The 27,136-nt window shown below is 35.0% G+C and overlaps 1 protein-coding gene across 1 annotated transcript; it reads right to left on the bottom strand.

Annotated features, from left to right (window-relative positions):
- On the bottom strand, positions 1-22,942 carry Serpini2 (serpin family I member 2). Its single transcript, XM_032896726.1, has 8 exons — positions 22,692-22,942; positions 15,711-15,941; positions 14,212-14,406; positions 13,941-14,133; positions 8,737-8,834; positions 6,667-6,753; positions 4,062-4,151; positions 1-200 (listed from the first exon to the last, which is right to left on the bottom strand). The coding sequence occupies exons 1-8, from the start codon at positions 22,936-22,938 to the stop codon at positions 124-126; spliced, it is 1,218 nt and encodes a 405-aa protein (XP_032752617.1). The 5' UTR covers positions 22,939-22,942; the 3' UTR covers positions 1-123.
- Positions 22,943-27,136: the final 4,194 nt, after the last annotated feature.

The following is a 27,136-nucleotide window of genomic DNA, read 5'->3' as shown; positions in this document are numbered from 1 at the left end:
TTCTTTATTTATTTTATAGGTACAATTTTAATCAGAAATGTTAGAAAATTTTCAAAATGATGACATCTCATCCATCAATCATTTTCCAAGGTCTGTCTTGTGTTCCAAGACCATCATTTTTATTCACAGTGAATCTAAATCTCTTCCTTTCACTGTTTGGATGTCCGGATCTGTCACCTTTCCCATAAACAAAATTGATTCTAGAAAAAAGAAAAATACTTTAGAAATTTCTGGAAGAAAAGAAAATAATTATGTTGTTCATGATTAACAACCCTTTGCTCATTCTCTATACCTAAAGTCTGATATCAAGACCCTCTGCTTTGCCTAAAACACTTTGACCATTATTAATCACTTTGGTCGTATGAGAAGTTAAGTAAAATCCTACAACAGTTTTTGTCATGGAAATTGCTTTAGTCTTGTTTTCCATGAGAGCTTTTCTAAACATAGAGCCCAGCCAGGCAATCACAGCATAATAAAATGGTGATGAGCACAGCACAGCTTCAAGTCTGAAGAATTGGCAGTCATCTTTTTTATGCACAGAATATGAGCCTCGGGGTTAAAAGTGCAGTTCCCCAGACTTCCTTTACTGCTGCATCAAAGCCTACGTCACTGCTAAAGACAATATTTTCATATTGCTAGTACTTTCAAGCGCTCACCGAAATGATATAGCATCGAACACAAATGCAGGCACCTGATTCCAGGCATTCTATGTTTGGCAGTGATGTGGAACAAAGAACAAGAGGACAGACCAGGAATTAATGATGCATCAAGCCTATTCACCTTGTATTTCACCTGGGAAAGGGAATTGGCAGAGGGTCAATGAGAAGCTGCCATAAACCTCTTTATTGCAGGTGTGATGAAGGTTAATTTTGAAAGTGGCAAAATAAATTTTGTTTAACTTAAGCTAATTAAAGCAGTTAGATATATTTGAAACAACAGCAGGAGAGTCCTGTGCTTAGTTAACTCCTTACCATTCAATCAAGTGGCACAGGAATTTGAAGAGAGTGGAAAGGGATGTATAGGCCGCTGAATATACAAGAGGGATTACAGAGAGGAAGGGAAAGAAGAAATATGGTAATTGTATTATAATCTCAAAAGGGGGATATATGAGTGATCTTAAGGGAACCAGTAACATGGATACAGATACAATCTTCAACTGATGTTTTTCCTTTTATTTTTCTTTAAAATCCCAAAATTATGTTCAAAACAAGAAAGAAAAGAAACACCCAGTTTTCTGATAGATGAGGATGTACATTTCCCAGGATAGCTGATGCATTTACCTCTAGTAAGAAGCATCGGTGAGTTCAGTGCTCTAGCATAAAATACTTCCCAGAAACTGGAAGTGATTCAAGTCATTTTGGTAGGTAAAAACATCATTTAAAATGTAAACGCTGACCTGTCTAAATTTCACAAACAATCTTGATCCCAGCATTTTCCATCTCCCTATTTCATCATGGAGAACTGTACTTTGAATGGAGTTTTTACACACCCACCCTTCTGGTCATTACTGAGTTCTGGGAGTTAGTGAAATGTCCCTTGAACAAAAGAGCACAGATGAAGAGGAACAAGAATCAATTCCATTTGTGTTTTCTCTCTTTCTTATATATGTGTCCACATAGCTAAGTAAAATGTTTACTTCAGCTGGCCATTAAATGGAAGCAATTCGTAACTCCTAGTATTAAAATCTATATCATTACCATATGGCTAGATGCCAAGATTTAATTATTAATACTGTTGAAGATGATTCTTCCTTAGTTCAAGACCAGAATTCTAAATGAAATATTTTTGTGTGTAGACTACTGTTGACTTGAAAACTGTAACTCGCTGCTTTCTCAAATGGCATACTTCATGTACAAACTTTAATCATTTTCATCTGAAAATCTGTAGAGCTGGTATACTCCCTCAGCTTAGGAAAACAAGTGAGTTACTTATCTCTTGTACCTTTAACAGCTGCAGATAAATACACTACAATGTACAACCCCTTAGAGTGAAAATCCAAATAACATACAGAGTTTTTGCAAGAGAAGTCTTTGATAAAAATAAAAATTTAAATCCAGGTAAATATTGGTTATACAAACCTAAAGTAATCTGTCTTCATACTTCAAAAATGTCAACTAAATATACTTTCTGTAAATCTTAAAGCCACTTCCTGATCTGTCAACATCTCATTGCTATGTGGAGTTCGTTTATGGGAGAGAAAAATAAAAAGTTCACTGCTTTGAGAAAAATCACCTTTCACAATTTTAAAAGATCTTTTAAAATTTTTTCTTTATGTGCATTAGTATTTGCCTGAATGTATGACTATTCACTCTGTTGTGTGTTTATGTGTGCATTCATCAGTGTGTGTGTGTGTGTGTGTGTGTGTGTATAAGCCAGAAAACGAGTGTGTGACTGTGCATGCAATTGGATTTAAAGACAATTGTGAGCCACTATCTTGTGCATATTCCAGGAACTGAACCCAGTCCCTCTATAAGAACACCAACTGCTGTTGTCAAGAAATAATCTCTTCGGCCATATTCTGAGCTTTATATAATAATTAGACCTACAAGTAAATGAAGGAGGGCAACATTTCGAAGGAATAACCATACTTCAGAAAGCTTCATTACAATAATGATCATAGGAATTGTCGCTAAGGGTCTAATCGCTAAACATTATCACAAATGAATGAATAGATGGATTATTTAGAATTTAAAATTTCACTGCTGTAATTCAGGATGAAATTACATGGCCTCAGAACAAATCATCAATTTAGAAAATAAAATCAAACATAATGATCATTTACTTATGCTTATGTCCAATATAAACTAACTCATTTTTCTGTTTTCCACACTCAATAATTCTACACTAATTATAAAAATGATGATTGCTCAATGATTTAAGATGTATATATCAAACAGCATGCTCAGAATATATTTTAATCCTGAAGCATTCACTACTGGAACTGAAATTATTTTAATACAATCTCAATATTTTTAAATCTGTTCCAAAACTCTAACACTAAATATTTTTTGAAAAGGCCTACTGGCATTAGCATTCTAGAGTTAGAAAAGAAAAAATACTAGTATATTCCTACACTAAGGATAGTGTATCAAATTCACTCTCAGATTAACTATTCCTCTTTTCCTTCAACCAAGTTTACAGAATCTTTTCAATTATTACTATTTATGTTTGTCGATTTATTTTTAATGAATCCAACTTAGTACTAAGTAAGATATTATAAGCCTTGTCTGTTTTTAAGTACTCACATTTTAAAGTATGAAATAGGTAAATGTAACTTAGGATAGTTGAGCAGCATGAATTGACTTGTTAATTGAGCTGGAATATGAGTGGAGCTCTGAATCCATATCTCGATGTGTAGGGCTCTTGATTTTTTTCCAAGGCTTCTTTGCCATGCTCTGGCTGAATAAAGAACTCTCTGCTCCCCCATGTTTTGTGACTCTCACAGGACACTATTGTTGCAATCCTAAGGATGCACTAAAGACGGCTTCCCCAGGGCTTTCACACTCTGCCAGATCTTTTCATAAGAGCCAGTGTTGACAATCTATCATGACTACCTGGATATCTATATTCTGACATTGTGTCAAATGGCCATGCCATACATGACTTCTGTATCCCATTTTCTACCTCTTTGAATCCTGTTTGGGGAGGGAAAGTAATGTTTGACCTTACTCTCATTCTCAGAAACTCCATGAGTCATTCTTCTCACAACTCCACAATTCTCAATATCCACTTTCATTGTGGCATCAAGGCTAGCTAAGCTCAATTTTTAATCGCATGGTGCTAGGCAAGCAAGACTTTCTGTCTCTGAGGTTCTAAACCCTTATTAATCAGTTATAATCTAACTGTTCTTGGTGATGTTATCTTAATACATGGAAGAGCTGTGCCAGAAGCCATGTTTCCACTACTTTATTTCAGACTCTCATCAGATCTTATAATAGCATATTTGATGTACAAAAATGAATTTAGCAAATGCCTATTGGAAGAAAATATGTTATATATGTGTATAACAATCAACAGCTTAATTTAACTACGACTTGCAAAATAATTTCAAAAGAAGGTACCTGTTTGGATGTGCTTCATAATAAACAGAAATGGATGATTTGCTAGAAATTGAGTTTGAGTCAAACTCATGATTGCAGGGATGTTTATGCCTAGAAAAAAAGATAGCAGCCATTTAGATGTTTACACAGAAGAGATACATGAAGGAAATATATTAAAATTTCATAGGCAAAAGCAATTCGATATAATGTGTCTTAAACATAAAGAAATTTGTAATTAATTTTAAACCACCATGCACTGGATTAAATATTCAGCCATTAACAAATTCATCCTGATTCCACATTTATGTTCAATGAGGAAGAACACCAAATAGTACATTCAATTTAGTGAAAGCTATGAAAAATGTCATATTCTCAGAAGTAATTTTCTGTCCACTCTTTGTATTACATGGTCTGTTCTTAAAATGCTTTACTTTTTAATTCCTTTCCAGACATGTTTGCAATTCATTGCTGTCCATTAGGCTGTGAGAGTCTCATCTGAGTTTGAAACTACTTATTTTATACCTACACTGCCATGATTATTCTGTGAGCCTGGAGGTTTTAATATATTTATTGTTACTATAAAACTAGATGCATGTCGTTGCTTCCTTACAATTACTTATTATGGTAAGCCAAAGTATTTCAGCTTATGTAGAGGTTCTCAATAATGTGGGAAAATTCAGTCAGGGTTTTCTAGATCAAACATTTTTACACCCATCTCAGGTTCTCTCCAACTTAGTTCTGACTCAGTGAATTAGAGCAAGACCTGAGAATGGCAATTTCCAAGTCATTCCAATGTGATTCCGGTTTCCGGGACGCATTTCTAGTCTCGCGATAAACTGAATCTTAGTCTCAATGGTCCCGTAAAATTTTGTTGAGACCCAAGGAAAGCTAAAATCAATATGTAGACTCAAAATGGAAGAACAATGAAATATAATCTTGCTGAAATGAAATGAATGATAATCTTCTGAACGGAATAATCATGGCAATTCCACACAAATTACTAATGAATTTAAGTTCACGTCTGAACTGCTGAGATAATTAGAAATATAAGGTCAATTTTACTTCCATTCACACTTTCAGTGAATATTTTTTGTTCCTCCTTGTTTTTGAACAACCCCAGGGCACATTCTTCAAAGTCAGATTCTCAGGCTATTCTGGGGCATGAGTCATCAGGACAGTTGCAGACTTCTATTGCCATCTCCCAGTGAGATGGAGAATTCTAGCTATACAATGAAAGGCGGTGTGCAATAGTCAAATGACTTTGAGTTTAAAACCAGGAACCTGATATCAGTTCAAACTCAGTCAATTAACAGCATGACCCCAGGCAAGCAAGTTTACATCTCTGGGGCTTTTCCTTCACTAATATAATTAGACGACTCTTCAGTAACTGATGAAAATTCATTCAGTATCGTGTACAATCAGATGTGCTCATAAGCAATTAACCTCATCTGAATACTTAGTTCGGGCTTATATAAGGATTGATAGAGTCCATGCCCTGAAATCTGTGTTTCTGGAACATAGTAATGCAATTTCCTTCAAGAAATAACAGAATGGTAAAGATAGCCCAGTGTATCCCACCTAAAGGTCAAATCCATGGTACTATGCAGCACTATGAATTAATAAGGAAATTAGTAAGTAGATATAATTGATAGTACTTTTCAATAATGCCCTTTAAATGACTCACATTTTAAAGCATTAATTAAAATCCAAGTGATATGGGGAAGTTAAAACAGACTTATGAAGGAACCACTAATTCTTTTTGTTATTATTTCTGGTTGATTTCAAAGCTTCCCATCAGTTGCCTTTGCAAGTATTACTTTCACATGACAAATCTGTTATTCAAAATACTATTTATTTAATGAAGTGCTGTAGAGAGGTTTTTCTTAATGTTGAATGTGCTCACAAGCTACCTATTGAGTTCAGAGCACTAGGGTCTGACCGTATAGGTCTGGAAAGAGATGCGAAATTCTGCATATTGATAAGTTCTTATGCAAAGCTCCTGCAGCCAGTCTATGTGTTGCCCATGCAGTATTAAGGGCATGGTGCAAGTCATAATTCAGTGCTTGTTCTGCTTGTATGTGTATTGGGATCACTTAGGAAAACAAGAAAATTTTAGAGCTTGTATCTCCTCTACAGAAACACAGATTCAATTATTTTAAAACACTGTCTGGGCATAGATTTGCTTAAAAAAATTTCCCAGGTGACTCTAATACACAGCTAAGTATTTGAACTATCACTGATATAATAACAATGAAATTAGAAAGCTGATCACTAAGTCAATTTAATTAAGGATAATATTAAAGAGGACAGAGATCCTGAGCACTCTTAACCAGGAAGATAGTGGAATTCTGATTTTCTCCCAAGATCCTATGTGTTATTTAGAAGTATTTGCAACCTGCGGATGACAAAATAGCAACATTTGAAGCTCAGTTGCCAATCAAATCTTTTCCTTTGGCATTGTGTTTGAAGGAAGAGATGGATCTACAAAGACAGATACATGCACCATCTTCTTCCATTGTCTATACAGAAACAAGAGAAAAAGAGAGTCTGGAAAGGGCAGAGCATCCCAGCCTGCACGCTGCTCACCACCTTTCCTCCTTGTCTCTCAAGAGCTCATTTGTTTTACCTGTGGATGCTGCAGCTTCACTTCCGTCTTCATTTATCTCAAAGAAAACTTTCTGCATGGCTCTGGAGACATAGAGTTCAGATGAGTCTGGTGGGAACACGAAGGATTCTTTGACAGTTAAAATCAAAGCCTTTGCTATTAGGTCTACAAACAAATACATGTTCAAATATACAGGAAGAGTCATTGAACAAATGAACTCTCTCCAATTTAGTCAGTTTTCTGGAGACAAAGTCACCCAAAAGTTTTCCCAGACATGAAAGATGTAACCCTCAAATTAGATACACCACTATAAGGAAGATTTGATGGAAAATGGAGGTTTCCCTTTTTACCATGATCTAGAGAAATAATGACAGATCAACTTCAAAGTCAACTTGCCTTTTAAATTCTATATTCAGGTCTGATCTCATCTTAAAACAAAATTTACTTTCCTTCAAGACTAGTTAAGTCATAAAAGTCTAAAAGGCCTTCTGTCAGAGAGAAGTCATTTCAGAGCTGTGCATTTAAAAACCCCCAATAAATGTTTTAGTATAAGACAGTGTCTTGCAGTATTTCCTCTGCTATGCATGAGTGCTGAAGGGTCCTCTCTTGCCCACTGGCAGAACTGACATGAAAGGCTTCTGGCAGAGTGGTCTGCAAAGTTAGCATCATAGCAAGTCGGCTTTGAAGGACTATATGTATCTAGCTTCTCTAGGTCCGTTAAATGCATGCCACAGAAACTGTTTGGTGTGTAGGTGGCACTCAAACCAATCAGTGGGCATGAGGGTGCTCAGTAGCAGAAAGCTTTAATATGGAGAAAGGGTGAAGCCACAGTTCCAGTATGGATTTTCAAAATACAAGATAGCCACTCTGGGTGAGTCATCTAAACAAATTCCCAATAGTTCCCTGAAATAAGACATAAAGCAGAAAGTTAGTGATCTGGTCTGTGCAGGTTAGGCAGGAATGAAAATTTTCACCATGATTAGCAGTGGAACTATTCCAAATATCTCCTGGATCATTAGGCTGAGCTACATGGGCTTATACACCTTGCCTATAAGGCTTATCAGTTAGGGAAAGAATGACACCTGAAGTGTTTGGTTATTACTGGTTGTGCAAGTGGCTGTGGTTTAGGGGACTCTAAAATAGCATTTTATTTTAAGTGCTAATGTTACTCTTACTATTGGTACTATAGCAGTTGACTCTGGGGAAACAAGTAGCTGTGTCATGTATGAAGGAGATAAAGAACTTGTATGACCCCTTTGTAGATACTACACTTCCTTCACTCAGAGACCTTCTCGATTCCAACCCTGTTCCTAAAAGATTGGTGAGTGAGTAAACTGATGAATACTTCTTCAAAGTCTAGATATGTTCATAAGAGTCCAAAAGACTTCCTACTGTGTTACATGGTGACACATAACAGGCTGGCAGGCTTATAACACTATGCCCTGTGTAGAACAGAGAAGACTGAAAATTGAAAAGTGTATGTGATGTATGTGCCACTACTTATTTCTCTTTATTTAGTTATTTATTTTTCACTTATTAATTTTTGTCAAGGACAGAAGAATTAAATGATTATCTGGCATACCTGTGGAGGTAAGGAACTGAAAAGGGTGCAGGTACCTAGCTGCATGTTAGCATAAACAATCCACCTCTATTTGCTATCCTGAAGGCCCTCATGTAGCTTCATATGTCTTAATATTACCAAATTACCCCTGAAAACTCGTTGTTCATCTGTGTTTTATTTGTCCTCCTTAAATGAGAAATGCCATGTTGTTATTTCCATTATTAAAGGAATACAAATGGGGCAGAATACAAGGACATAGAATGCTTCTATTTGTATAGTTTTATTATAATATGGTGAGAATGTTTATGTAGCTTATGAAATGCTTTCTGATTTTCATGGAGAAAAAAACCTTTTACCTGGTAGATACATACATAATAATAAGTTCAATCTTATTATGACATTTATTCTGTATTCAGAGGCTTACTGGGACTGAGGGCTCTACCATGTTAAGATCAGTCTGCTAATAGAATTCCAAGAAAACAAGTCAACATGACAATTATTATTATAAAAATTATTCATCAGTAGCATACCTGTTATTCCAGAAAGGTCACAGCCACCACTAAATATCTCAGTTACGTTTAAAGAAAATAATGCTTCTTTGAAGTCTAATTTTTGTTCTATTTTAAATCTGTTTCAAAAAAGATGTAGAAAAAATTACTAAAACACTGTGCACATTTTCTAGGAAAAATTTTTCTGACATGGGTGACTTGGCAAACTTATATTGTGAATCTTTAGCTTTCACCAGCCCAGATTCATTTTCTTACATCTCAGGGCATTTTTACCCAGTTCCATTCATTGGTTGCACATTGCTAAAAACTTGCTTCCTAAATATATTGTTGATACGAATGCTCAGTGGGATGATTTTAAAATAACAATTACCCAACAAAACAATTCTATCTAAATTTCCTTGTTTAACACCTTATTATGAAGTTTTCTTCTCCAATTTTCCGTACTCAAGATGTTCTAACAGAGATGTGTCCCGGCAGATACCACAACACTGTGAACAAGAACCCCGCAGTCAATCTAGAAGGAAGCTTCTTGCAAGAGAGGCATTTATAACTCAGGATCCTTCCTATTCATTCTCTCATTTGCTGTGATTTTCTTCTAATGTCTTAATGTGGAAATTTTATGTGCATCAAACTAGGAAGGGAACCACGAAAAATGGATAAGACTTATCAGGCCAGGAGAGTGAGCTCAATAGTGCTTTTAATATCAGGCCATAAATTAGGACTCGAGCATCCAGTTAACCTGAATTCCTCATTTATAAAAAAGAAACTAAGCAGAAATTCTCGTAGATTTTCTTGGTTATAGATCTTCCATGGTTCCAAAATAACTGAATCTCAGGGTACTGAATCTGAGGTTTGTTTTGTTGCTATGTATTGTAATGCTAAATTCGGTACCCTTTTGTAAGCTTTTGTTATGCAAACCTTGTTCCTTTGTAAAACTATTGGTTAAAAAATTAACTGCAGCCAGTTACTGGAGGGGATAGAGGCAGGTGGGTTTTGAGTTACCTAATTGGGGGTGAAGAAGAGAGAGGAAAGAATGAAAAAGAGAGAGGGGGGTGGGAGAGATGGGAAAGGGGGGGAAGGAGGAGGAGGACAAGAAGGACTAGGAGGACTAGGAGAAGGAAGCCACAATACTGGAAGATAGACTATGCACATGAGGCCAGGAGAAACAGCAGGTATCTGGGGCACACCGCTGTGAAGGTAGCCTGGCCAGCAGTTAGAAGAGTAAATTAGGGGTTACCTGCCCCCTGAGTAATCCTCAAAGCTAAATAAAAGAACCATCATCTGAGTCTCATTTATTTATAAGCTAGTGAGGGCTAAGTTTAAATTGGCTCTACTCCACGTACCATAGAATAGAAAGGGGGGGGGGAAGAACTAATATATTTTTATTTCATAGATGCTTAGAGATTTTTTTCTAAGTTTTAAAAGATATTATGTGCTTTTTTAAAACAGAGAACAGAAACTTGTTGGAGAGTTATTTCCAAGCTCCGGGTCAAGATAAATACAAGAGCAATGATTTAAACTCAGGTCCATTTGGGTCAAAGCTAACGTGCTGACTCTGTCTTCTAATCAAAATATAATTCCAAACCATGATTTTGATCAACATACACAGTGGGAGTCATTATGCAACACAATCGTGTTTCCACTCCCATCTACCTTCACCTAAACTAAAACTATGAAAGAATAGCTAAAAGTAAAAAAGTGACAAAATGTAGGTTGGATAAATAGGACATTAAATAACCACAAAATAAAATACTCTTTGTAAAAGGATGCACATGGAACCTTCAAATGGAAAATGTGTGTTTCCTACATCAGTGACATTTTCCAGAACTCCTACCTCAAGAGTTATCTCTGTACCCTGACAGGCATTTGTCAGGAGAACCCTGGATCTAACATTTAAGTAAAGTCAGTGGCTACAAATTTGATGATAAATCAATCTAATTCAATCACAAATTTAATTGATGAGTATTAATTAAATTTCTTCACTGTAATTCTTCAAAGTAATGAATTACCCATGGGAGTAAGCTAAAACTATTTTCTCACAATATAGTATGTATTTTGGAATATGCTAGATGTTCCAAGTTCTGAGTAACTGGGATTGTGGGGAACATGAAGGCTAAAAGTCTATTGCTAGTGAAAATAGCTCACTTTATGCTACTATATTCAACTTCTTAGTAATTTCTTCCTGGGAAAAAATTAAGTATGATTGTTTTACAAGTATTCCCTGAATAGCAGTAAAGGTGGAAACTATATGTTCCAATATAGCTACTATTTTTAGATTAATGGCCCAGCAATTTCAGGATAATGACAAGAATACTGAAGACTTATTACACTGTCTGATAATGTATAATTATCACTAGAAAGTCATTTAAATAATAGCCCGGCTCATAGAATAGTCCAGTGAAACCTACAGCAATAGAAATGCATTCATCCATTTGATGAAAGCATCATCTAAGGCCAATACCTAATTATCCATAATTATTGCAGCCATGAATAAGGGGGATGAAGGAGCACTTCCATGGTTAGGCACTTAATATAGACCACAGTTTTTAATATTTACAAAATTCCTAGGAAGTCAGCATTATCATTATCATTGACATACAAGAAAGCAATTGTAAGAAAGTTGATTTCCAAGCTCAAGGTCATGATAAGTATAAGAGTAGGGATTTAAACTCAGGTCTATCTGGGTCAAAGCTAACATGCTGACTCTGTGTTCTAATCAAAATATAATTCCAACCATGATCTTGATCAATATACACAGTGGGAGTCATTATTCAACACAGTCATGTTTCATCTCCCATCTACCTTCACCTAAACTAAAATTATCAAAGGAATGGCTAAAATAAAAGAGTAAATAACAAAATGCTGGTTAGAAGAATAATAAATTAAATAACGACAAAATAAAATATTTAGTGTATGAAACATGGTTTGTTTGCTTTACACATGGAATTTGCTCCCATGTGTAAGCTCTGAGTTGAACTAGGCCTCTCACAGGTAAAAGCTACAGAAAATGAAAGAAAAATCTGAATTTCTGTGCTCAGATGAGCCCAGTCATGCTTTTCAGTCACTGCTGTGATTTTGTCTCATTAGTCCCCTCTCCTGTATGCTGAGTATTCTCATTAAATGCGGAAGAATTAAAACCTCTTGATGACTCCCTCTGAGTCCTTGTCCTATTATCTGAAGTCCCATTGAGTATATAGTAGACTTTAGCTAACCCTGGATTATTTAAAAATGAAAGTAACCAAACCAAATCTATAGTATTGAAATGTAAATTCAAAAACTGGGAGATGTTTCATGGAATAAAGGGCTTGCTTCACCAGCACAAGAACACAGATTTGGATTCATGGGACACACATAAAGACTACCATGCAATAGGATGTGTTTATAATCCTAGGATTCCTATGGCAAAATAAGACACAGACACAAAATAGCAAAATAGCTATCTTGGCATACACATATTCAAACAACAAGATGCAAAGAGAGAAGTGACACTTGACCTAGCTTTCTAAGCTTTACACACAAACATGTACATACGTAGGCCCAGACATATCACATAGATACAATATATGCACATATATGTAAATGTCTTCTAACCTCTACCCAAAAACATGTACATACATAGGCCCAGACAAATCACACAGACACAATATATGAACATATATGTAATCCTATATTAAAGTAAAGTTCTGTATTAGTAAGATTTACTACCATACTCCTGTATTTACATGTATGATATGCTCACTTTTATCTATACACGTAACATAAACGCATTTTCATGATGCTTTATATATATAAGAATCTGACACTGTAGGTATATGTTATACATTCGAACCTAATAAAGTTTAGTTTCTAATATAGGAACAAGTTTTCATATTACATGTAGACAAAATATTATGAATTCTTACTAGTACCCAAATGTAAGACAATATTTAATATTAGTTTTGGTATTTTATAGACAACAAAAGCTAACTCTCACGCTAGTACATTTCATCTACTGTCAATCTTACAGGCTTTCACTCTTAACTCATTCTATCTCAAAGAATGGAAGAGGAAGTTCTACAAACTAGAGGCATAATCTGGATCAGTCTCATGTTCCCTCCTTCCTGCTGCCTCTTGTATATAAACAGTATCCTGGTTGCTTGACATTGATCAAACTATATTACAAAAGAGGCATTTAATTTTCCAACAATACAGGATGTAGAATAGCTCATGTTGTGCAGAGGCTGACTTAGCGCTGCTAACTCCAAGGATTGCTGGACTATAATACAAGGTAAAAAGAGACAAGGGCAGGGTCCAGACACTCTTCTGGTCTGTGTTACTTTTATAGACTTGAGTTTATAGTTTTAATCCAAAACTTACAAGAGAGTGACTTTCTGCTGTTTATATTAACTAGTTTGTTCTTTGCTTCTATCCCATGGTAGTTCTGGAAATCTGATGAAATTGACTAAATTGTTCCAATTAAACAGATCTTCACATACCAGTTTACAAATTACTATGGAGAATTATTTGGATATAAAAGAAACACAGCATCAAATAATGCTTTTTAACAAGGTGCTATAAACCTGAAGTGCCTGCAGAACAGAGGCAAGGGGATCACAAATTTGATTCTAGCCTGGGCTACAAAGTCACTTCACAATGAACATGGACTGCACATAGAGACTCTTCAGAGAATGGACAAAGATGGCTGAAACAGAGTCATCAGTCAACACAAAACTATTTACTTAGTCTATATAATGTTCTTTCCTGATCATGGATAAAACATATTTTTGAAAAAAGAAAGGTTAATTTGTGCTAATGTACTTCAGAATTTTGAATTCATAATTTAGTTCATAGTAGCGATCAGACCTGGGAAAAGCAAAGGGAAATTATGAGAAGAGAATGTATTCAAGGATATTAGAGAGTGGAGATTAGATCTGGGAGGAGCAAGGAGAAATAGTGATCAGAGACTATGTCCAAAATATAGTGTATGACTGAGATTTTCAATTAATAAACTGGTATATGAAAATATATGAAGAAATCCCAACACAGGATAGAATATAAACTGTGCTATTTTGGTACCCCATTAAATGAAATTTCTTTTATCTCTCATAAGCATATTAGTCTGTATAACCATTGCATCCTCTGATTATAATTCCTCATAACTTCAATGGAGTGGTAATTATCTAAAACTGATCAGAGAATTCTAGTTGTAATCGAAAAATCAATAACACAGAACATGATCCACCCACCGAGGGAGGCTGATTTCCACTTCCTCTTCATGCAGCTCAGAGAACCATTTCTGGACATGACGAGCAGTAACTTGTTTTTCCACTTCTTCTATGTTCACATCTTCTGTGGGAAGAACGATGACTAAACTAAACTCATCAGCCTTGTAAGGCAATTCCAAAACTTGATATGTCATGGATGACTCAGAAAAATAACCTACAACAGAGGAAATTCATTAAATTTATTTGTCATTTTTCAGGCCCATTATTTAAAATATATAGTTTCTCATATTACCATATTTTGCTCTCAACAGAGCCTTCATCATTGGAATCTTGACTGTTGAGCCATCTTTCTTACTAAAATCTGTCATTTCTGTGTCTTCTTTTCTGAATTTTTGTTTCCAATCCCCTTTAAAATAAATGGCGTTTACCAAGACCAGACGAGTCAAGGGGCCAAAGTCTTCCTCTGAGAACATATTTTTAATTTTTCCTATAAAGAGGATGGAGAACAAAGTAGGGGAAAAAACGTAAGTAGAGATTCGATGGAACTTGCTAAAATTGACTAAAGTAAAAAAGTCTTGCACAGAACTGCTTTTACCAGTGTATTATGTCATCTAGTTTTGGCAACTGTAAGAGCAAAGGGCAATACTGCTGAGTACTTCACTAAGAAATAGGCGTAAACAGAAACACCAGGAAATCAAAAATGAGAGTGTTCTCAGAAAAAGTGAACAGAGCTAATAATAAACTCTCTGCTGAGATTATATCCATAAACTGTTGTTCAGACAAGAAGAGAACTATGATGTGTCTTTCTGCATGTGTCAGTATTATTCAGACCTAAGGGATAGTTTGCCCATGAGAACGACCAAATTCAGTAGATCAGTGAAACAGCCAAACTTCCTACTTTTGTAGCTGTAACCAGTGACCAGTGCATTGTCTGATTTTGATCCTCAAAAAAAAAAAATTAATTCTCCTCTTATTTTCCTGTGCAGTAAGCAATTCTTTGTCCATAATGCTGTTATTTCCATTTTCACATCTCTATAAATTCTCTTGCTTACCACCACATCACAATCTCAGTGGATACCTGTTTGTGAGCCTGCCCATGAATAGTTAAGTAGCAACTCATAAAATTACAAATTTCTTCAGCACAATCATAATAAAAACCTATTAAAGTCCAGTAATGCTTACATGTTACATGCATTGTTATTAAAGTTTCTAACAACCAAAATATTTTAATACTTTCCTAATTTTAAAGCAAATCTAAGGTTATAATGTTTTAAACTTTGATCTCAACTTTAAACTGACCTTAGCCTTTATTTAACAACTTTGTAATTTTTGCCACATTAGGTTTAAAGGTTAGATTACTATATTTATGATAAGATTGCTAGCATTATTTTTAAACATTAACATGATCAGATAAAATATTAACAATATACTTGGGAATACGACATTTGCAATTGACATATCTAATATATTGCTGGACAAAGATAAGTTTCCTGTTTCCATACCTGAAAAAAAATCAATGCTTGAACAAATATTATTGCTGAAATTCTATCGTTAAGAAAAGAAAGGTGTCTGGAAATTAGTGCGGCAATCAATATACTTTTCAAAGCAATCCAGAGTTTCCCTGGGTTGTATAGTGTAGTGTTAATTTAAATGACAGTGAGGTGAAACAGAAGATTCCATTTCTTTGATCCGCAGTGCAATGGGAAAACATTCAGCCACTCTTTACTTTAAGATATTAAAAGCAATGAATCCAACAGCAAATAACAGTTTTATGAAAATGGAAAACTTTACCATCTGTTTTGCTTTCTACCCAGGTGCTTATTGCCTGTGCAGAAGTCTTTGCATCTAGAAAATCCACCAGTTTTGTAGCACTCTGAAAAAACTCCTTGTTGCTATGGAGATACGATTCCTTCACAATGAATCCTTCTTGAAGGTAGAGGGCACTGGCAAGATTAAATGTAAATCCCTGTTTCTTCTTCGAGATGGCTGAAAAAAGTGACTTCAGCACAGAGAATTCCTCTCCTACAAAATAATTATAGCACATACTCACATATCGAGCAACACAAAAACAATAGCTTCTTGGCTTTGACACGTGTTCTGATTTATATCGCCAATTTCTCATGCTGAGACATAGCTAACCACGGAAAGTCACTATAAGGATTTTGCACATTTACCTCCCATAGAATATGGATTTTGCAGAAAATCAATGTTTATACTGGACAAAATTTAATTTTTTCAGAAACAAAACTATGAATTTATGCAGGCTGAAGGAAAGTCCCACTTTCTAATGGCATTTCGATCATTTCATCGCATGAAATTTCCATTTAAGACTCTTTTCTTTGCAAGGAAAACAGTAAAGAGTATTGGAGGAGGTATTACACCGATGAACAGTTTTCAATGTTACTTTCAACTTCAAGAAACCGTTGCTCTTCACTAAAGAACTGCTTCTGTTCAGGTTTCCAGGTTTACGAGATAAGCCCTATAATCATCTCTAGATTTATATAAAAATCTGAAGTGCCTGCTTGTTCAGGTGGAGGAATTTATGTATTTTGTCTATCTGCAGAAACAATAAAAGCCTTTAACCCTTTCCAATTATGGCTACTGGGTAGAGTCAATTTAAGTCATTACCACCAGCTGACTATTTACTGGCGAGTGGTTCTTTTCACAGTACTGCACATGGCTCTAAGACTTGTCTACTCTGATGGTTCCTTCCATATTTATAATGGGAAATATGCAAGTCATTTTCAAATGTTACAAACATTTTATGTTCTTCTGACTTAATCCTAGAACTGAGTCATCAAGTCAGAAATAGTTTCAAATAACAAGTTATTTCTGGGATTCATTACATTTTCAGAAAAACAAAACAAAACAACAACAACAAAAACCTGAAATGCCAGTTTTTAAACTTTAAGTTGAAAATATTTTATTAATATCCATTAAACCAAACAAACATCATTTACCATTAAGAGATATTCATTGAATAGAATTATTGAGAGAAGTGAGGAGGTGGTTGAGAGCAATAGAGCAAGTCACCTGACATAGACATCTGACCTCACAAGTACAAGCACAGCCATGTGAAAACAGTGAGAGGAATGTACACACACACACACACACACACACACACACACACACACACACACTCCCCATAATACAAGTATTACTAAAAGTATGTAAGTATGTAAGGGAGATAAAGCACGAGAGTATACACATCCTTTAATTATAAACCGAGAAAACGCAGTCTTTGCATGATTAATGAGCTGACAGGGGAGAGCTGCCTTCACATGCTTTGCATCTTGCTAAGCTGGAAGCTATGCTTTGGTCCCTGACACCTCCATGGTCTGGATTCTTGAATACATTGCACAGGGTGCACATCTATACAGAAAGCCATGCTCGAACTATTGCATTACCTTTGAAACTTTGGATTTGCTATCCACTGGCACAGAGGCAAAGACAGACAAGATTTTAAATTCAACAACGCCTTTCCTATGATTAGACTGGAGGACCTCCATGATTCCTCACAACCCTGGGCTTTCTTATACAAAGACATGGAAAATGTGAAACTAATTTGCTTAGTTATGCAAAGATTCCAGATGCTTTTATTCATTGCTATTGGGAGCTTTAAATGGCATATTTCAGCAGCTGGATGACTACAGAGAGGACTTTCGAAATAAAAGCATGAGAGCTTATGCAAGAGAATTAATGACAAAGACAAAGTAAAAGAATTCTAAAGTAATTTTCTGGCATTTATAATTTATGGACACCTTTAAAGGAATGGTGGGGAAAACAGGGAGGAAGAGAAAAAAATAGCTGTACATCATTTATCAGAGCAAATAGAATAATGTCAAGTACTTAAGGTCTAAGACCCGTGACAAAGAGATGACCTTTGATAAATTACTGAGCACCTAAATCAATGGAACACTATCACCAAGTATCACACAATTGGAGGAGGATATAAAATTACTGGTCTTATAAACTGGATTATATTTACAGGTTAATGACCTCATTTAACACAGATCAAAGAGAATGCATATGCAAGGCCGCTGCTGATCAGCAATGAGAAAAACATTTAATTTCTTAAAATAGAACCTTGGAATCCTGATGACGGGATGAATCAGTTGGATTGAACCGGCCTTCTAGAAATTGCTGTAAAATTCTAGCACTGTTTTTTAGTTATCTTTGGCTACTTTGTGGGTTCTTCTTTCTTCCACCCTTTTCCTTCCACCTACCACTAGACAGGAGAGACAAATGAATAGAGGCAAAGTGGGAAATGTTATCCTTAGACTAATCCTTCCTAATTAGGGGCATCAAGTTCCTTGGGAAAGTTTGCCCTTCCTGTCAGGATATCTAACTTCTTCCTGTTGTTTATTCTTTGTGCCCAACTACAACCAGCAGCAACCAATCAACAACCAACACCAACCCCACACCAACACCCACACCACCACCTTGCCTCTGGGGGTCCCTAGCATTTATACCCTTTGAAAAGTCCCCAGAATTCCAAATGTTACACATTCACAGAAACTATCTGCAGCTGGCAAAATCATGCCCCTTTTAGAGCATGAGGTACATTACAGTCAGCTGCTGCAGACAATCTGAAGCAGCCCCATATCCCACACCTGAAATTAAAATGAAAACATATCCTATATTTTTGTTTTTTTCCAAAGGAACCAAAACCCCAAAATTTGTCACTGCACTAATTCTCTTCTCCTGATGTCAAGAAGCCAAAGGTCAGCTATGTATGTATGTGATTCAAAGAGACCTAGTAAACCTAATAGACTAGAGAAGTGGCTCAGTCTATAACTTCCTTGCCACTGAATTGTGAGGTCCTGACTTGATCCCAAACTCAAATATCAAAAAAAGAAAAGAAAAAAAGAAGGAGGAAAGGAAGGAACGAAGGAATGAAGGAAGGAACGAAGAAAGGAAGGAACGAAGGAACGAAGGAACGAAGGAACAAAGGAACAATGCTAGGCATCCTGACATATAATTATGATCTCAGCACAATGGGGACAGAAACAAATGGATCCTGGGGACTCACTGTTCAAACATCTTAGTACCAAATTCCTTGCCAGTCATAGACTATCTCATAAAAGGGAGTGTAGGAAACTGAAAAGATGTTCAGCAGTTAAGAGCTCATACTCCTCTTCCAGAGGACTAAAGTTCAGGTCTCAGCACCTATGTTAGGGATTCACACTATGCCTTATTACTCCACTGTCCTCCACAGGCACGTGCACTGAAATGTACACACACACACACACACACACACACACACACACACACACACACACACACACACAGAGAGAGAGAGAGAGAGAGAGAGACTAAGAATTATAGATTGATTCAGCCAAATGATCCACTCAAATCCCCTAATCCAAACCTCATATCTTATATTAAAGAATATGAAATTCATAAATGTGAGAAAAATTGAAAAGTAACATAAGTAACATGACTTGGGCAAATTACGAAGAGTTTTTGTTACAGAGCTTGGGCCAAAAGTCATGGCAAGTATTTTTTTAATATATTTGTAGTGCTGGGAATTAAATCTGCCGCCTTAAGCATGCTGCACAGGTGGTCTAACACTGAGCTGTATCCACCCTTAGATTTTCCTCTCATGCCTCACTGTGTAAATAGAAACATTTCCAGTGCAGCCTTTAACTAATCAATAACTTTTTTCGGAGGCATTATCAGATATTCAGCACAAGAATAATGTAAGTTTTTGCCATACACATTGAAGCATGAGTAATATTTTAGCACTGAACACATTGGGAGTCTCAGTTGTGCAAGGATACTAGCAGTTTTATCTATCTTTCAAGAACTGTTGACTAAACCAGCCATTAACAAGGAACAATACAGCAAAGACCACACATTGGTAGCAGAAAACAAATTAAGACAGAAGATTCAACGGATAGCATAATTTGAAAATCAGTGATGATGGAGGTAGAAATAGAAAGAAGGCTCAGTGATTAAGAACATTTGCTATTCTTTCTTAAAACTTGAGTTATCTTCCCAGCAAGCATTGGATGCTTTATAACAATCTCTATCTTCATCTCCAGGGATTTGATATCTTCCTCTTGTATCTTCAGGCTCATACAGTCATGCAAACTACACATACATACATATAATTTTGAAGAATAAATATTTTATAAAAAGTAAAATTATTGAGGTACTGATGGGAGGACCAACACTTAGGAAAGTTGGTAAGATTCATCTCCAGAATTAACTCTAAGAAGATGCTGAAATATGCCATGATCAAGATATATTATGTTCCAACACAATATTGCTTTTAAAAATAAAAATGGGGCCTGAGGAGATGGCTCAATAAAATGTTTGATTAACAGAGGACCTGATTCTGACCTCAAATTCCATGTAAAATCTGGTGTTGCCGTGAAATAGTATAGCTCCATGATTTTTGAGAAGTCCTATCTCAAAAAAATAAATTAAAATAAATTAAATCACAAAATAAGGTAGAGCAAAACTAAAGAAGACATTTGACCTCAACCTCTAACCTCTACATGCACATACATGTACACTCATGTAAATACACACACACACACACACACACACACACACACACACACACACACACACACATGAAAAGATTTGTGTTTTCTTCTCCCTTGTTCCAGTTCCCACCTGACTGCAGGCACTGACTTCTGGCTGTCTCAGCCCATGCTCTACTCTGACATCACCTTGTTCTTCTCAAGTAAAACTGTGTGTGGCCTCGTCTCTGTCTCCTTATCATTTGATCGCTCGTTATTCCTCACCTCTTGGCTGTGTATCTTCTTTTAGTTCTTCTTTTCTCTCTCTTAAAAGTCCAACTTCTCTTTCACTATTTTGCCTTCTAACTTTCTTTTCCTTCAGTACTTAACATCTTTTCATGTCTCTTTGTCACTTAGAAAGTGAACTGCAGAAATGCTTGGTAGATTCTGCTCATTGTTTTGCCATCCATCTATATTCTTACAAAGAAAATACAAAATTTCCCTTATAAGACTCACTTCATTGATTTGGGAAATATTATTGCCAAAATAGTCATCTCCCTTTGCTTTGTTTTACTCATCTGTCCAACAGAAGTATATGTATCTTTTTAAATTTTATTTTAATTGGATATTGTATTTATTTACATTTCAAATTTATCCCCTTTCCCTGGTTCCCTTCTGGAAACCCCTTATCCCATGCCCCCTCCCCTTACTTCTATGAGGATGCTCCCTACCCACCCACCCTTTCCTGCCTCCCCACCCTGGCATTCACCTACACTGGAGCATCGAACCTTTCCAGAACCAAGAACTCCTCCCATTGACGTTCTATAAGGCCATCCTCTGCTACATATGTGGTTAGAGCCATGGGTCTGCCCATGTGTACTCTTTGGATGGTGGTTTAGTGCCTGGGAGCTCTGGGCATTCTGGTTGATTGATATTGTTGTTCTTCCTATGGGTTTGTACACTCTTCAGCTCCTTCAGTCTTTTTTCTAATGCTTCATTTGGCATCTCTGTGCTCAGTCCAATGGTTGGCTGCTAGCATCCACCTCTGTATCTTATAGAGTGATTACAGACATTAAATTGAATGTCTTGCACATGTATAGAGGTGTTGGATAGACTGCATTCATGTTTGGTAATACCTCATTAATATTACTGTGATGTTTACGTTCATATCTCACCATTCTTAAGACATTTATGTTCCCATCTAAGATGTATCACTCCGGGAATTTAATTTCAGAGGCCTATTTTGATACCTTAACATAGAGTCCGTTTTGCATGCACTCATAAACAATATATTATTTTTTCATGAAGAACCATGGGATCTAATGTGGGAGTGGAGTACTGGACTTGCTGGGATTAATCAAGATGACTACAGTAGCTTCCTTATACATTACTCACAAAGGAAAGTCATTTAGTTTCTTAGCAGTACTCCTTCTATCCAAACTTCATATAATTTCAAATGGAGCAACTTATGCCTCGCCAATACTTTGAGGAAAACAAATTCCTAAATGCAGATAAATGATGCTGAGGAAAATGTACTGCAATTAACTGTGGTTGTACTATCTAAACTCTCAAATCAAAAATCTAGATGTCTCTTCTGATATTCAGGATGTGGTCTGGGATAGGAACATAAATGCTTAAAACTCAGACCACTGTGAAGAGAAAATATGAGCTGTATGACCAGCGAGATGTGTCTAATAGGATGTCAGTTGCCCACACAGGGTATTAGGAGATTCCAACAGAACTGCCCACATTAGCAAACCTTTGATGTATCCTTTAAGTGCTCCCTTGCCCCATTTTGTAAAACTAATAAGCTAATAAATTCCATGTTAACGGTCCTGTGGTCTCTTGGTGAAGTAGTGCATTACTTTTGTGAGGGAAGTATGAGAAACAGCTACTGAAGAAAGGTTGACTAATTAATGCCCTTTTCACATGAATAAATAAAATGCAATGTTAACATTATATTTTGAATCAATTCCTTGATATTAAAAACCAGTAAGTGGAAATACACAAACAGTTCAGAGAAAAACACACAGAGAGAATTTTTTCAGAGAGAAACACACATATAGAGAATTTTATTTCTGTATAAACCTTCATTTCTTAATAAAGTATTTTTGCTACATATTTTAGGAAGAAATAATTATAAATGAATAAAATACATACATAACAATTATCTCTTTGATTATAATTTGGTGCTGTCTCTGTTTATTTTCACTTCTTAAAGTTCTATGAGCTGAGCTTCTCCCTGGTATCTAAAACGTAAGCGACTGTGTCTAGAGAGAGTTACATGCAAGACGCTCACCTGTTGAGGTTTTCTGCATCCTTAAAGTTTGCATGATCTGCTGCTGTGCTTTTCCTTTCGCACCTAACTGGACCATCCCAAGAAGCACAGTGGTTCCAAGAGGTGAAAATACAACATTGTTCTTGTTGGATAAAGAAATAGCTTTATAAAGATCCACTGCAAAGTCAGCATTCTTTAGATCCATAGTTCTTGAAGTTTGACTTCCAGAGAGAAATAGTAGAAAACTCCACAATATTGTCTTTTTCATCTTGACTTCTGTGTATTAATTTAAAATGTATCAGTTTTTAAAACAGATTTTATCATAGAACTTAACAGTAGCGCGTTCATCTGTTAAAGTATTGTGCCTATATGTACAGATATAAGTGTGTGAGTGCACATGTGCACACAAACATATATATGAATATTTCATAGACACACATATGTGTGTGTGTTTGCGCATGCAAACAGAGAGACAAACAGAATATTCTATATAAAATACCATCACAGGGAGACATTATTTAGTGACATTTGTTGATATGTATTATGTAATAGAAGAAGCCTACATACTACGAGTATTAAGGTCCTTCAAAATCTAGCATAATATATACCTTGAGGTCCCTAACACCAACAGTAAAGCTCTACTCTCGGCACATGGTCAGTGGCAAGAATTGTCTAAGTTGCTTTATGAGTCTTCATCTCTCTTTTTGCTTGACTTATTTATCGGCTGAGACTCTGACTCAAGGGAAACTTGTGTTCAGGTTACTTCAAAAATTTATAGGCCAAGAGCAGCCAGACAGTCAAGGCAGTGCACTCTAAGTCAGTGGGCAGTCTGGTTACCCCAACCACAGCTCTTCTATATTCTGTGAATCTTAGAGCAAAATGTACCAACTCTCACTTCATAGTTTTCTAAAGGAAAGAAAGGAAAATAAAGAAATATGAAAGGGAAACAAAACGATACTCAAATTTAAACGGTAAAATAAAAACAATAAAGGAAATTGTCTAACACTCTGACTAAACAATTAAAAACTGGGGGGAAAAGAGCAATAGAAATCCGTAACTATTCACAAGACTACCCCAGTTATCTATTGGCCACTAAAGCAATTACAAGAAAGTCACCTACCTGATTATACTTTCAGTGAAAACAGTTTTGAATGTTTCATAGAATAGTAATGTTGAGTTCTCATAAATTACAGCAATGGTAATTCTATTTTATAACAATAAATATTAATTGACTGCTAGGAAGTGGCCTTTCAATGAAAACACACTTCAAGTCTTTAGAATAGTGATGTTAACTTGAAGACCTGAGATATTTTCCTAGAGTTATATGCTAAGAGTTACTAAGAAGCATTAGTAAGCGTAAAGATAAAGAATAATCAAATAGCCTTGAAAAAGTAACCTATAAGGTGTTATTTTGGTGTTTCAGATTTTTAATATAAGTAGAAAAGAACTATTTGAATTAATATAGATTTCTCAAAGGACAAAATCTCAAAATGTACTCCAAAGCACCTAGTAGAAAATGAAGTGTTAGTAAGACATGAATGTAGATGTAAATTGTCAAACAGATGCTTTATTAAGGATTAAATCAATATACTAGGTTTTAAAAGTACAAAAGTAAAAAGAATTCATGAGAGAAGTTTTACACATAAATATTTTTTACGTACTATCCTCTGATACATATACATAAATTTACACATATACATCTATATACACATATATATTGTCTTTGAACTTTTTATGAATATATATACTATTTTATGAATGTAAATGCATATATATTAAATTTCTCAAAATATTCCTGACCAAAATATCTGTTTACAGCTGTGTAAATTATTTAAATGTTATCAGTATTTTTAAAACAAGTTGGAATTCATTAGATATACTTTTATGTATTTGTCCAACAATGGGATGATAAATATTATTGGGAAGGACAGAACTCTCCCTGGTAATAGTCTTGGTCTTATGCTAATACTTGTACTGATATTTCTCATAATGAAAATTTACTCTGTTAGTAGTCATTTCTACCATAACTTGTCCAGGAAGTTATAACATCAAACAAATAACTGGGTTTAAACTTCACTTAGTTCATTTGGTTTTGAATAATATCTTACCAGAAAGCTCAAAGAACTGACAGATAAACAACACGGTGGATAGTTCTGTAAGAATTTGACCTTTCAACAATAAATTTTAAGAATGAAAGTAATGTTTTATTTTTAAAAAGAAACATCAAATTATTCTTACACCAAAGTTAGTCAAAGTGCCAGTTCTATGTTACAATAAGCATAGTCCATGTTACTAAATATCTATTTTTTACTTTTAAGGAACTTACCTAAAATTAACTTCGGACTATTTACTTCAATGCTGTAGTTAAAATGTGCTTACTGGAAAAATCTCTTATAGAAGCAGCTTATTGGTGAAGGTCAACTGTATTTATTTTAAACACTGAATGATTAATTCTTCCACAACTAGAGCAGGTGTGCTCTATGCTGTCATGCGATCAAGTTAATGACAAATGATGAAATGTAAGTGAAAAGAGGAATGTGAGAAAATTTTTTAATTATTATTATTTTGTCTATTATTTCATTTCCTTTAAAAGTATAAATGATTGGAAAACGTGACAGATATAATAACTGTGCTGAACTCTAATAGGACATGAAGTCAGATTAAACATTCAACCCATCATAAATTCTTCAAAGTGCTTATGAACACTTTGAACAAGCTGAATCAAATCCACTGTGCGACTGCCACAATTCATCTTCTTGCACTTTGCAAACATCAGAGACATTTCCTGTGTCTGTGAGTTCCATTCTAATTTTTTGGAAAAAGAATAGATGTTGAAAATATATACTTATATTTTATGAGAAAACCAGATTAACCTTATTGATTTACCAAATTATATATGTAAAAAAAAAAACACTATTGATCCCAGGTAACTTGAAAGAAAACATTGAGGTTACTTACATGCAATTTTAACATTCTACACAACTTTCTCTGCAAGTCACCCATCAATAACAAGTAGATGCATAATTCAATGGGTTTTATCTCATTTTTGTAGTTCAATTCAATCATCTCAGGGTAGGAAGGTATTAAACACATATATCATCCATATGGCCTCTGAGATATGAAATATTTAGTGAAGTTTCATTGAAGCAAATGTGACTATTGATCACCAAATGTAATAGTATTTCTGTTAACCTCATGAGAAGGAAATAAAATTTTCCATATGCACCTTAAAATGAGTACCTTAAAGGAATATATCATCTTACATATTTATGTCAGACTTAAACCTTGTTAATATTTTCAGTGCCATGACCTAGTGACAGACATGAAGTATTGTGACCATGAGAAGTGAACACCACCTACCCAGCTTGGTTTTACTTGTTTCAGCACTATAGATTAAATCCAGGATATATTTCATACTAACAAATATTTCCCCCACTGACCTACATCTTAGTCCATCAACCAGGACTCTTCATTATAGTGGAATTCCCAAATGTTTCTTTTTAAAATCTTAGAGTTCCTTTCAGCATTATATTTTCTAACTTTAAGTATTATTTTATATTTAATGATGTCATAATTACTTTCCAGACTGGATCTATTCAATACATGAAGACTATCTTCCAAATTGTTTTACACATATGATACCGATAAGAATGTTTAAGATTAGTATTCAATGCTTTTCACCCATGTGGTGACACCAGCACCCATATATCACTAGCACTCTTAGCTACTACCTTATTGTTTTGGCATATTACTTAGATCATAATGTGATTTATCCAAGAATCAGACAGTACTTTTCCTTCTTTGTAAAGGTGTGGAAACCCATTCTGTCTTATTTAGAGCATGCAATATGATTTTTCTGTAGAGATTTTAAATTAGAATAGTTCAAACACAAATATGCATTGTTCTCTTTCTTCTGGAGTACGAAAAAAAACCCATAAATTTTTGTTTCTAATTTTAAGGCATTTTAGTAGCCAACAAAGTATTACTGTCAATAAAATATTACTGCACACCATCTAAATATTTTCACGAATCAGTTTTTTACAATATATTTTGCCCTAAAGAGTCAAAGAAAAATGAGAGACCTTAAATGCTTTTGTATAAATTTTGGCACTGTCAGTATGAAGGAGTTAGAGTTATAATCTCATCCCTTTTCTTAGTATTTTATCATTTATTTTTCAAATAAAATATACTAAATTCTAAACTTTAAATACTCAAAGAAAAATGTTCTCATCAATAAAAAAAATATAAAAGTTAATTTTTCCACTTGAGCACAGATTAATCTCAGGAAGCTTTCATTCCATTAGTATAGTCCATATTTTGTGAGTGAGAAGAACATATTCTAAAGAGAAAAATGTTGCATAATAGCTAAAGTAGATGCACATATTACAAACAACTATTGAAATTATAACACATTTTAATGTGACATATTCCTCTCACTGTCAAAAATGATTTTTAAATAATTGTAT

Source organism: Rattus rattus, chromosome 3 (genome assembly GCF_011064425.1).
Source record: "Rattus rattus isolate New Zealand chromosome 3, Rrattus_CSIRO_v1, whole genome shotgun sequence".
NCBI lineage: Eukaryota > Metazoa > Chordata > Mammalia > Rodentia > Muridae > Rattus > Rattus rattus.
This window is presented reverse-complemented; position numbering and strand designations above follow the sequence as displayed.